The sequence below is a fragment of the Oncorhynchus mykiss genome, chromosome 22 (genome assembly GCF_057628025.1).
Source record: "Oncorhynchus mykiss isolate SJ-2025 chromosome 22, ASM5762802v1, whole genome shotgun sequence".
Classification (NCBI taxonomy): domain Eukaryota; kingdom Metazoa; phylum Chordata; class Actinopteri; order Salmoniformes; family Salmonidae; genus Oncorhynchus; species Oncorhynchus mykiss.
This window is the reverse complement of record NC_143043.1, coordinates 58794054-58807167: the sequence shown is the minus strand read 5'-3', so window position 1 is coordinate 58807167 and position 13114 is coordinate 58794054. Positions and strand designations below refer to the sequence as shown.

Genomic DNA, 13114 nt, shown 5'->3' with positions numbered 1-13114 from the left:
GTCCAAGTGGGAAAGGGCAGTGTGTAATAGAGATTGCGTCATCTGTGGATCTGTTTGGGAGATATGCGGTATGGAATGGGTCCGGGGTGTCTGGTTATGATGTTGTGAGCCATCTCCAGCCTTTCAAAGCATTTCATAACTACAGATGTGAGTGCTACTGGGCTGTAGTTATTTAGGCCGGTTACCTTGGGGTTCTTGTGCACAGGGACTATGGTGGTCTGCTTGAAACATGTAGCTATTACAGACTCAGCCAGGGAGAGGTTAAAAATGTCAGTGAAGACACGTGCCAGCTTGTCAGCGCATGCTCTGAGTACACGTCCTGTTAATTAGTCTGGCTCTGCGGCCTTGGGAATGTTAAGGTCTTACTCGTTTTAAGGTCTTACTGTTATCGTCTATGGAGAGCGTGTTCACACATTTGTCCAGAACAGCTGGTGCTCTCATACATGGTTCAGTGTTGCTTGCCTCAAAGCGAGCATTGAATGCCTTTAGCTCGTCTGGTAGGCTTGTAGTCTGATAGTTTGCAAGCACTGCTACATCCCATGACCGTCAGATTCGGTGTAGTAGGATTCGATCTTAGTCCTGTATTGCCGCTTTGCCTGTTTGATGGTTTGTCGGAGGGCGTAGCAGAATTTCTTATAAGCGTCTGGGTTAGTGTCCCGCTCATTGAAAGCGGCAGATTTATCTCAGTGCAGATTTTTCCTGTTATCCATGGCTTCTGGTTGGGATATGTACATACGGTCACTGTGGGGATGACATTGGCGATGCACTTATTAATAAAGCCAGTGACTGACGTGGTAAACGCCTCAATGCAATTGGATGAATCCCGGAATATATTCCAGTCTGTGCTACAAAACGGTCCTCTAGCTTGGCTTTCGCCTCATTGGACCACTTCCGTATTGAGCGCATCCGTATTGAGCGCATCACTGGTACTTCCTGTTTGAGTTTCTGCTTGTAAGCAGGAATCAGGAGGATTGAGTCAGATTTGCCAAATGAAGGGTGAGAGAAAGCTTTGAATGTGTCTGTGTGTGGAGTGAAGGTGATCTACAGTTTTTGTTCATTCTAGTTGCACAGAAATGAGGTAAAACAGAACATCCTGCTGACAGGTCCACAACAATGTACCATTGTCTAATCTTTTAGAAACTGACAGTCCTTTTCCAGATACCGCATAAATTACTGCTGAAGATGAAAACATCCTGCCAACACAGTTTAATATTTGACAGTATGGGTAGGCTACAGTATTGCTGTGCGATAAGAGCCCGACATGGTTGCCTATTTAATCTCAGAGCCTTTACCAAGGCAGGAGCTAGAAAACCCAATGATCTATTGATCATCTAAATATTGAACAACAATTGGTCTTCTGCATGCCTTGGCCTAAAGCCAATAGTTCCACATTATAAAGGGCCTTATTGGCTTTCCATCCAATTGGATGCACACTTTCTCACCATTGGGGTTTCCATCAAACTGACTGAAAAAATCAGTGTATGATGAGTGTAAACATGACGTTTACTTTTCGCTTTAGATTTCTCATGTACCCAATAAAAATCTAAAGTTCAATATGTTTCCATTGCATTTTCAACTCTACCGATAGTTGTCACAAAACCCCCAAAGACATAATTTCAAACTCTAGTCCATGTTGGTACAACGTAATTTCATTGAAATCACGTAGAAAAACAATGTTGATTCTACCAGTGTGCCCAATGGGACTGTTTTGTAAAATAGTGGATGTAATAAATGTATCACTAACCACTTTAAACAATGCCACTTAAAATAATGTTTACATACCCTACATTACTCATCTTATATGTATATACTGTTCTCTATACCATCTACTGCATCTTACCTATGCCGTTCGGCCATCGCTCATCCATATATTTATATGTACATATTCTTATTCATTCCTTTACACTTGTGTGTGTGTGTGTATAAGGTAGTTGTGGGTGAAATTGTTAAATTACTTGTTAGATATTACTGCACTGTAGAAGCACAAGCATTTCACTACATTCGTGTTAACATCTGCTAACCATGTGTATGTGACAAATAAAATGTGATTTCATGGGCCTGCTCAGGTCTTGGCACGTGCGCTGTAGTTAACAGTTTGCATATACCGTGCGGGTAGGCTACCTACATAAAGAAATTATTATGGATAAGAGAGAGAATATTCTTATGTGTCAAATGGTTTGAAGGTAGGCCTTGAAATACATCCACAGGTACACCTCCTATTGACTCATGATGTCAATTAGCCTATCAGAAGCTTCTAAAGTCATGACATCATTTTCTGGAATTTTCCAAGCTGTTTAAAGGCACAGTCAACTTAGTGTATGTAAACTTCTGACCCACTGGAATTGTGATACAGTGAATTATAAGTGAAATAATCTGTCTGTAAACAATTGTTTGAAAAATGATTTTGTGTCATGCACAAAGTAGATGTCCTAACTGTAACTCCCTTCAGTAACCACGAGCACAACCGTTCCTTGATTTTAACTGGCGGCATTATTCTGTAGTTTTAGTCAGAATTATCAACTTTTGTGAGAACTATAAAGTAAATGAAAAATACAGTTAAGCACACTCTTAAAACCTTATCTTACGAGTGACTTATTAGCTTGGTATAACTCTGAAGTGCTTACATACATAACAGTTTAACCAACGTTATAACGGGTTCAGATTAAACACATGAATAAAGGAAAAAATACCTCATTGGCTGCTTATTACAGAAGGGAGGAAATCAAACTTCACACTTATTATTCCTGGCATGAATTCACACTTCATCCTAACATACACTCTTCAACCTTTATGAACTACACCCGATGACATGAAAACTTAGCTAACGCAGCGCAGGATTGCCTTCCCTCCAAAAGTGTGTTGCTACAATAAGGATCCCCGTTACAACAGTATTAGCTACGTAGTTCCGTATTATCATTTCCCCCGCACAGCGGACACGTAAACAATTCAAGAAAAAGACAACGACATAACCTGTAAGTCTAACTGTCAGTTACACTCCCACCAATCACCAGTGATTTCTGTGAAAGGGGTCTGCAGGTTTCTTGATCGGCTTCCAGGAGGGTGACTGTCTTATGGATGGGCCTCTCCAGATAGGTGGGTTTGGTGATGCGTTTACCTCTCTCATCTAGGGTTGAGTCGCTGATCAGTAACTTGAATCTTCTCACCCGGCCATCCTGTCCCGGGTACACTTCTGTAACCTTTGCCAATTTCCACTGGTTGCGTGGTGCAGTATCATCTTGCAAGATGACAATGTCATTAATCCTTGCGTTTCTTCTGTCTTTACTCCATTTCTGTCTGTGTTGGAGGTTTAGGAGGTACTCTTTCTTCCACCTTGTCCAGAATTCATTGGCTAAGAATTGTACTCTGCGCCATCTCTTGCGGAGATAAAGATCTTCCTTGATGAACTGTCCAGGTGGCGGTAAGATAACTGTGGACTTTGTTAAGAAGTGATTTGGCGTGAGAGGTTCTGGACCTAATGGATCATTCAGATATTCCGTAGTTAGGGGCCTACTATTTAAAATCGCCATGACTTCATAGAGAAAGGTACGCAGAGAAGCGGTGTCGAGTCTTCCGTCTGACTGATCAGGAGTGGATGTTAAGACACTTCGTATCGTGCGGATTTGCCTTTCCCAAACACCACCCATGTGACTTGAAGATGGGGTGTTCATGATAAACTCGCATCCAAGTTCCTTCAGTCGTGTTTGATCCATTTCTTTCAGGGCGTCCACAAACTTGCGTCTTGCGCCAATGAAGTTGCTGCCTTGATCACATCTGATTTGATGAACATTACCACGTATGGCAATGAATGAACACAGGGAATTGATAAAAGCGTCGGTGGTTAAGTCACCAAGCATTTCAATGTGAACTGCTCGGGGGCCCATGCAAGTGAGTAGGAGCCCATAACGCTTTAACTCTCTTCTTCTGTCCTTGGCATAGAAAGGTCCAAAGCAGTCCATCCCGCAGTATGTGAAGGGAGGCGCGGTCTCCATGCGTTCCTTCGGAAGATCTGCCATCCTTTGCCCTTCTGTACATCTTCTGAATTTCCTGCATTTCACACATTTGTAGATGTGAGAGGAAACTGCATTGCTGCATCCTAGGATCCACATACCGTTGGATCGCAGCTCATTGATCGTCATTCCACGTCCTTGGTGTCGTACTCTTTCATGATAGTGCTTGACGAGCAGCACTGACAAATGACTATCTCTTGGCAGGATTGCAGGATGCTTCACATGGGAATGAAGAGTTGCATGAGCCAAGCGACCTCCCACCCTGAGGATACCTTGCTCATCCAGAAATGGACTCAATTTATGCAACTTGCTTGCTTTATGTTTGGTCTTGATGTCTTTCTGGTGCCTAAGGTTGTGTATCTCATGGGAGAAGGCTGCTTCTTGAACCATCTTTATAATGGTGAGCTCTGCCTCTCTCCTTTCTTCTATGCTTGTAGCTTCACTGGACCTCAATTTTAAGCCTATGGCTTCCTTGACACGTCGTTTGAGCCTGGCAATAGCTTTTACCACTCTTGCCCAGTCTGAGAACTTATGAAGGTGATCTAGTAATGATCTTTCTTCCTTTGCTTGGGTATCATGGACCATGGATTTCAGCTCTGGATCATTGTCTGAGAACTCTGCCCCCTTGAGTTGTCCTTTGGGAAGTTCTTCATGCCAAAGAAAGTCTGGACCTGTGAACCAGTTGGAAGCCATGAGCTGTTCTGATGTGAGACCTCTGGAAGCATGATCCGCAGGATTCTCTTCAGAGGTCACATATCTCCATTGTTCGGGATCTGTGCTTTGCTTAATGCGTTGAATATGGTTAGCTACAAAGACGTGGAATCTTCTGGCTTCATTGTTGATGTAGCCAAGAACTATCTTCGAGTCTGTCCAGAAGTATTCCTGTAGACCTTGTATCTCTAGCTCCTTTTTGAGCATGTCACTTGTTCGAACAGCTATCACCGCTGCTGAAAGTTCCAGTCGTGGTATGGTCGTAACCTTGGAAGGGGCGACTCTCGACTTCCCCATAACTAGGGAGCAATGAACTTCTCCTGCTGTGCTGATTGTTCTGAGGTATGAGCACTCTCCATAACCTGAGGTACTAGCGTCGGAGAAGTGATGGAGCTCATAACTCTGCACCTCCTTGAAACTTGATGGCAAGTAGCTTCGTTGGATCCTTACTTCAGACAAGTTTTGTAGACCTTGGAGCCAGAATTCCCACTGGGAACGTAGGTCATTTGGAAGGGGGTCATCCCAGTCGATTTTGTCACGACACAGCCGCTGCAAGATCTGCTTCCCTGCCAGGACAAAGGGTGCCACAAACCCAAGCGGCTCATATACAGAGGCTACTGTAGACAACACTCCTCTTCTTGTGAGTGGGCGTTCCTTGACAACTACTGGAACTTGTCTGATGCGACACACCACAGTACACCAAGCGCTCTCCATGTGTGGTTCACCCAGAGCCATATACAGGTCTTTGGCACCCTCGGCACGTTCTTCCTTGGGAATTGTAGCTATAACTTCCTTGCTGTTAGAGATAAACTTGTGCAACCGAAGTTTGCCAATGCTGCAAAGCTCTCTTGCTTCTTTCACCAGCTGGGCTGCTTCAGCTTCAGACGATACGCTCGTCAACCCATCATCAACATAAAAGTTCCTTTCTATAAACTGGATAGACTTCTCGCTGAAGCTTCCTCGTCCTTCGGCATAGTTGGCGCAACCAGGAGATGAAGCTGCGCCGAACAAGTGGACCTTCATACGATACACTGAGGGCTGAGACTCTAGATCTCCGTTCTCCCACCAAAGGAACCGTAGATAATCTTGGTCTTCTGCTTTCACATGAAACTGGTGGAACATGCACTCTACGTCACACATGATTGCAACTGGACCCTTACGAAAACGAAGGATGACCCTTACGAAACCGAAGTTTACAGATGCTGCAAAGCTCTCTTGCTTCTTTCACCAGCTGGGCCGCTTCAGCTTCAGACGATACGCTCGTCAACCCATCATCAACATAAAAGTTCCTTTCTATGAACTGGATAGACTTCTCGCGATAACCTGATGACTCACTCCAATAGGGTCGCCATAGTCGATACATGGATTTCCATAGCCGACTATGCTCCAGCCAAGATCTGTTCTCTGAGCAAACGGCTGATTTCCCTTACCAGACACAATTTCTCTTGGAAGGAGAGCCTGGGAGCAGTTGTAGCCAATTAAGAGACCGACATCACAGCTCTGTTGAGGAGCAATCTCCTCTGCAATGTGTTCAAGATGAGACCATGCTCTTGCAGTCTCTGGAGTAGGAATATGATCTCTGTTTGCAGGAATAAACTCTCTCGAGTAGGTCGTTGGCAGAGGGATTTTCTTCTCCAAGTAAAGCCCTCTAACCTGCAAACCAGACAGCTTCTGGCAGGGCACAATGTTATTCCTTGAAGCCATTGTAGAGTTTCAGTTGGACTGGCTCCTTCCTTGTATTGAGAGCCTTTGTTGTCTCTTCAAGGATAAAAGTGGTGTCGTTCTGGGTGTCAAGAAGTGCATACACAAGAACTTCACGATCTGTCTCACTTGTGGTTGACACCCATACTGGAATGATTGTGGAGGTGTGAGTGTTGTTAATGTCCCTTACAACTCTGTTAGATATGGCCTCACTTGACGCTCTTGTCCCCTTATCTTGTGGGGTCTTCCTATCCCTTAACCTTTCTTTAGTACGATCTTCGTGCAGGCAGGATGGATGCCTCCTCTGACACAGGTGTTCCTGTTATCACAATCTTTCGAGCGATGCCCAGGCCTTAAACAGCCAAAGCACAATTTATTCTCTTGAACAAACTTCTGTCGCTCTGCGGTGGGCTTATCCATGAACTTCCAGCATTTGTGGAGGCTCTGACCTGACTTCTCACAGAAGACACAACTAGTAACATTATCTTTCTCATCGGAGTTAGTTGCTAATACCCTTGCTCCGGGGCTTTAAATCCTTGGCGTCTTAGGTTTTCCATCTTCACTTGGTTTCAAAGCATGAAGGGATGTCACAGGATTGCAAGCGATCTTTGCTTCTCCCGTGAGAAACTTCACAAACTGACTGAAGCTTGGAAAGATCTCAGTTTATTCTAAGATGTCTATGACCTTTCTATTCCATCTTGAAGTCAGCCAATCTGGAAGTTTAGCGAGGATCTTTTGGTTTTCATTACAGTCATTAAGCACCTACAGGCCCTTATTCTGTGACATAGCAGCCTCACAGCTGCGAAGAAAGTCTACAAGGTCTCTAAGTTCAAGACTGTCCTTGGATCCTATCTTAGGCCATGCATTGAGCTTATCTCTGAAGGACTTGGCGATGAGGAATTTGTTTCCGTACCTTTCTTCAAGAATGGTCCATGCAGCATAGTAGGCTGACTCTGTTCCTAACATGAAGTAACTTTCGATGGTTTTCTTGGCAGGCCCACCAATATATTTTCTCAAGTAATATATCTTCTCAGTTGCTGGTATGTTCTTCCTGTCTATCAGAGTCTGAAAAGAGACCTTCCAGTCAGTGAACGAGAGTGGTTCTCCATTGAATGTTACTGGTTCTGGTATGGGGAGGCAGCTTTCACTGATTGATTCCGCTAGTAACCTGAACATGGTCTTGGTGCCATCTTCTTGTTGTGTGCTTGTCACAACATGTTGTGGTGAGAGACTGTGAAATGAGCCACTTCTGTGCATGACTTCTTTCACAGATTTGCAGTTAGAGAGTAGTTCTTTCTTCTCGTCCTCTGAGTTTTCATCTTGCTCATACACTTGCATTCGCGCCTTGGCAGCATTTAGTTTCTTGAGCACTTCTAGGCGCTCTAACTCTCTACGCTTGTCTTCTAGCGTCCTTCGTCTGGCAGCATTTTCTACCTCTAACTTGACTCGCAGCCTAGCTTCTTCCAAGCTGCGTTTCACAGCCTCAGCTTCTTGCTCCGCTGTCCTTTTCTTATCTTCATCTTTGAGTCTCTGAAGCTCTTCTAGTTGGCGTTCTTGCTTAACCATTACTTCTAAAGCTGCTTGTTTAGCAGCAACTTCCGCCGCAGCCTCTTGTCTCTTGACAGATGACACGCTTGAGCGTCTGGAGTTGACCTTTGAGTTGCTTTGAGACTGGGAGGAAGCACTTGAGGGCTGATAGTTGAGACTTGACTTATGTGAGAGTTCGGACATGCACAAGGAATTGCTGTCCTTCCAGTGCAACTCTATCTGGTTACTTTGACCTTCTTCCCTGCCTTTTAAATGACACCTTACAGTCTTGATAATAGACATTGTAACTGCTTCACAAGTATCAACTCTGCGTCGTATATCGTTGTCGGGAATGTCGATTTGACGCAAATTTACATAGACAAGGTTTAGCTCTGTAGAGGTATGGCTAATCTTGTTTAAGATGTATTCTAGTAGGTCTTCAGAGCAACAGCCTGTCAGTGACAGTGTTGCTTCCTTTACCAGAGCCTTCCACTTCTCATAGCTGACCCTGAAACGATGTTCGAGCTGTCTCCACCTTTCGTCGCGCAGTTCTCTGCCCTTTTCAGTTAACCTGCGGACCCTCTCACCTTTTCATGGCTCTTGTTGTGCTATCTCATTAGCAGCCTCTGTATCATCATTCACTGGCCGAAGTGACTCCACACCAGTCTGGGCCTCTTCCTGCTGTTCTGTTTGTTCTGATGAAGGCTCTAAATTTGCGAGGTGTTGCTGCAGCTGCTCAACTTGACCCACCCCATCTCTATCACCTTTAGTGAAACTACCTCTTTCTGACATTCTAAATCGAGTCATATCAATTCTAGCTAAGATTTGGATAAATGAGTAGGTAATTTATACTCTAATTCACTGTAATTTAAACCTTAGTACGTGGTATAAACATGTATAATTCTTTTAACAAAGGCTTGAACAAACACCGTACCAAACAATTACACTATTAACTTACAGGTGAAAATATAATTAATAGGTGTACACTGACCCTTAATGTTTTGTAACTATATATATATATATATATATTATTTATTTATTTATTTATTTTTAGTAAGTATCTCTTAGACTTATTCAGAAAGACTCACAGTTGTCATTGACGCTTTAAGGTATTGACTCAGGGGTGTGAATACTTATAAAGATGAGATTCATGCATTTCATTTTCAATAAAAACATGTTTTCACTTTTGTCATTAAAGGGTATTGTGTGTAGTTGGGTGATACATTTAAACAAACTCTATATTGAATTCAGGCTGTATGTGGAATAAGTCAAGGTGTGGGAATACCTTTTACCACTGTTTTGAATCTGTAGCCTAAAAAACTGCATGCTTTCCCGAGTCGTAGTGGGAGGACCACACACCATATCACATGGTGTTATATACATTTTTGCACATTAAGGTGTTTCCCACCGCCATTTCTCGTGTAATTAATTGTACAGACAAAAAAAGATCCCACCATGCCGAATTAACAAATGATCTGTCGGCATTTCTAAAATGATTCCGAAACGTCCTGTAGTTATTTGTTTTTATACGGTATGGCCTGTTATCATTTATATATTTCTTATTGTTGGACATAAGACTAAAAACACCAGGAATTCAGCTCCAACTTATTTTCTTTTGAGAAATCTCTTCTAAAATTTTTCCCATGCATAATATATCGATAGATATATGTGATCCTCTGTTTCTTCCTCCAACTCAGAGCCTAGTTTCTTTCAAAGTCCTGCCTTTCTAGGGAGTTTTTCCTAGCCACCATGCTTCTACATCTGCATTGCTTGCTGATTGGTGTTTTAGGATGAGTTTCTGTATAGCAGTTTGTGGCAACTGCTGATGTAAAAAGGGCTTTAAATACATTTTATTGATATACAAATGTAAGCAAAGTTTGAAATTATTATGTTTTGGTCAAATATTATATCCGTTTAGGCTTCTTGCGGTCAATTTGCAGTCTACAAATGATTTGTAAGCATGTTCGGGCCCCCGAGCATCCACTCAAGAAAAAATCGACCCGTGGCTTAATCTAGTTGATGATCCCTGCCCTACGGGTTTCAGCCTTGAGTCTGTCTCGTTCCCTAGTTTCCAGTCTCCACCCTTCCAAGGCATGAGTTGGTTGCATATTAATAAAATAACCCTATGGGCCCAGTTCACAAGTAGGGAATAGGGTGCCATTTGGAACACACGTCGGTACTTCCTGTCTCTGTCTGCTGTGAACCTGCCTCCCTGCCTGTTTTGACCTCTGACCTCACAGACACGTCCTCGCCATCAGAAGACGAGGGTTCACTGCGTCGTGCGGGCCGGATGGTGTCCTCCACGCCGTACCAGAACCACCCGGCGCCGAACGTAGAACACTGGTTTAACAGAGTCATCCAGGGCTCCTCCACCTCCTCCTCTGCATCCTCCACCTCATCCCATCCTGGAGGGAGTGTCCACGCTGCCACCGCTGTGCTGGCTGACCTCATGGCATACACCCAGATAGGTAAAACATCTTTACCTAACCACACCTAACTACACCCAGATACCCCATTCATTCTGACTCGGTCCTTTTAGGCTTGTTCACCACACAGCAAGGCCCTAAAACCCAACATTTTGTTATATTACAGCCTTATTCTAAAATGGATTAAATAGTTATCTTCCTCATCAATCTACACACAATATCCCATAATGACAAAGCGAAAACTGTTTTTTAGAACAGAAATAACTTATTTACATAAGTATTTAGACCCTTTGCTATGAGACTTGAAATTGAGCTCAGGTGCATCCTGTTTCCAATGATCATCCTTGAGATGTTGGTACAACTTGATTGTAGTCCACCTGTGGTAAATTCAATTGATTGAACATGATTTGGAAAGGCACACACCTGTCTTTAAAATGTCTCACAGTTGACAGTGCATGTCAGAGCAAAAACCAAACCATGAGGTCGAAGGAATTGTCCGAAGAGCTCAGATCTGAGGAAAGGTACCAAAACATTTCTGCAGCATTGAAGGTCCCCAAGAACACAGTGGCCTCCAAGAACACAGTGGCCTCCAAGAACACAGTGGCCTCCAAGAACACAGTGGCCTCCAAGAACACAGTGGCCTCCAAGAACACAGTGGCCTCCATCATTCTGTTAAAACGGAAAATTATTTTATTACCTCTTTTCAATAAGGAATTGAGACCAAAAGCTCGAAGTTTCAAGTGTTTAATACCAAAGATAGTCAGCTGAGTGCATCCATTTAGTAAAGATCACAACACATGTTATACTCTTCCCTTAATACTCACAGTACACCTCAAACCTCCCCAGCTATACATTTTATGACCCCACTGACTTTCCCCCCTTTCCCCTGTGGAATGTCCATGCTCCTCTCTTCGTTTAGCCAGATGTCAGAATCACACCCCGACCATCTTCTGGGCCTGACCCTGCTGTCTGATGCTAGACAATTTCCTCTTCTCTGATTAGGTCAACCTTTCTAAATTAGGATACACACACAGTTTCATGACCTACACTCCATTAATACTCAGTGATCATTCACTAAACAGGATACACACAGTTTCATGACCTACACTCCATTAATACTCAGTGATCATTTACTAAATAGGATACACACCGTTTCATGACCTTAATTCCATTAATACTCAGTAATCATTCACTAAACAGGATACAAACAAACTACAGTTTAACTTGAAACATGTCACATTTGAACAGAATCCATCAGTCCCCCCTATTAAACCATAAACACTTCTTATTGTTTAATATCACTAAACAATCATTCAACTACCGGCTGTAGACCTTCTTCTTTGGTTTTCTCCAGAACTGAGAGTGATAGAAACAGACTTAATAGAGAAAATAGAAAATACTAGAAAACTCTTAAGTTAAAACAATCCTATTCTCTACTGATTATCATAAGCATCTATGTAGATACATTTATAAACTAAATCTCTGACCACAGCTTGAGGAACCCGACCGACACAATCTCCTGCTATCCCTGAACCCCATGCCCACTGATATGCTTTTCTGCTAAGGTCCACAAAAAGTAGGGCTCTAAATGTCCCCATTATGCTTTTCCTCAGTCTTCCATCAAGGGCTTACAGGATCACGAGATGTTTTTCAGCCAAGTCCTCCTCACTGCGTTCACCTCCTAAAGCTACCCTAAAGACGTGAGCCGTAGCCTGAATCAATTTCACCAGCTCTTGTGGAAGATCTGCACTATAGATGTGTTTCAACAAAGCTTTTACTATATGGAATCCTCACAATGCCACCGGAACTCCTCCGTAACTGCCATCACTGCCCATGCTGCATATTCCAATATCCACCTTATTTGGACTTTATTTGGATAGTCCAATACCATGCTGTTCCTACAGCACCTCCCACAACCTTAAGTCTCTCTTGTTATTACTCCCAAGGTAACAGCAGTAAGTATTGTTACAACTTTAACTCGGTTAGTGGCTTTCATCACCTGCTTTACCGTAAGATCTATGATTGAGTTTGTGAGATTCTCATTTTCCCAGTCTTCTCCTAATGTTTTCCTGACCAGCTTATCTATTTCCTCGTTATGTTGTGCTACAGTAGGGACTGGCGGGGTAATAATTACCATTACTCAGATCTGGATCACATCTCTCATCCCACTGCCTTCCCATCCCCCACCCCCCTGTGAAAACCCTGTGTGTGACAGGTTTTAGGACCTACGGTTTGTTTTTCCACAATCCCTCTACAAATCCCTGTTAACCGTGTCTTGGTCCCAGTTCTCTGGGAGGTAATGGATTATCTGCCCTTTGATATGGAGGAGAGAGCAGTGGGGTTGAGGGAGTGTCCAGTTCTACATATCTCTGGGTCACATGCTTCCTGATCGTCCTCGGCAACAGATGGGCTGGTACTGCAAGCGTTTTCTCTGTGAATACAGCTTCCTGTATACTTGGGTCTGTGGCAACCCTCTCAATTGTTGTTCCCTCATCAGTAAAATCTTCTCCATATGTGGCTATTAAAGTCTGAAATGATAAGACTATTTCAGCGATGCTTATGATCACCATCCTAGAGTCCTCCATGTTGAGCTTATCCTTCCACTCTGCACAGACCACTGTCTTTCTCACACTACGCACGATTCCCTGTAAAACTCTACACAGTGGAGTGGTATCATTCTCTAATGAGTCTATCACCCATGTTCTTAATTCATAGGCAAGGCATCCATCTGCCTCCGTCACA

The 13114-nt window shown here is 43.3% G+C and overlaps 1 protein-coding gene across 11 annotated transcripts in view; it reads left to right on the top strand.

Moving 5' to 3' along the window:
• Positions 1-13114, top strand: part of dip2a (DIP2 acetate--CoA ligase A) — a 200069-nt gene that overhangs the window by 67976 nt on the left and 118979 nt on the right. For 6 of the 11 annotated variants that reach the window (XM_090216476.1, XM_090216474.1, XM_090216475.1 and 3 more), the window contains one exon: positions 10187-10414. The exons of the other annotated variants lie outside the window; for them this stretch is intronic. In XM_090216476.1, coding sequence (XP_090072602.1) covers positions 10187-10414 — 228 coding nt within the window. The remainder of the gene's footprint in view (positions 1-10186; positions 10415-13114) is intronic. 11 annotated transcript variants of the gene reach the window in all.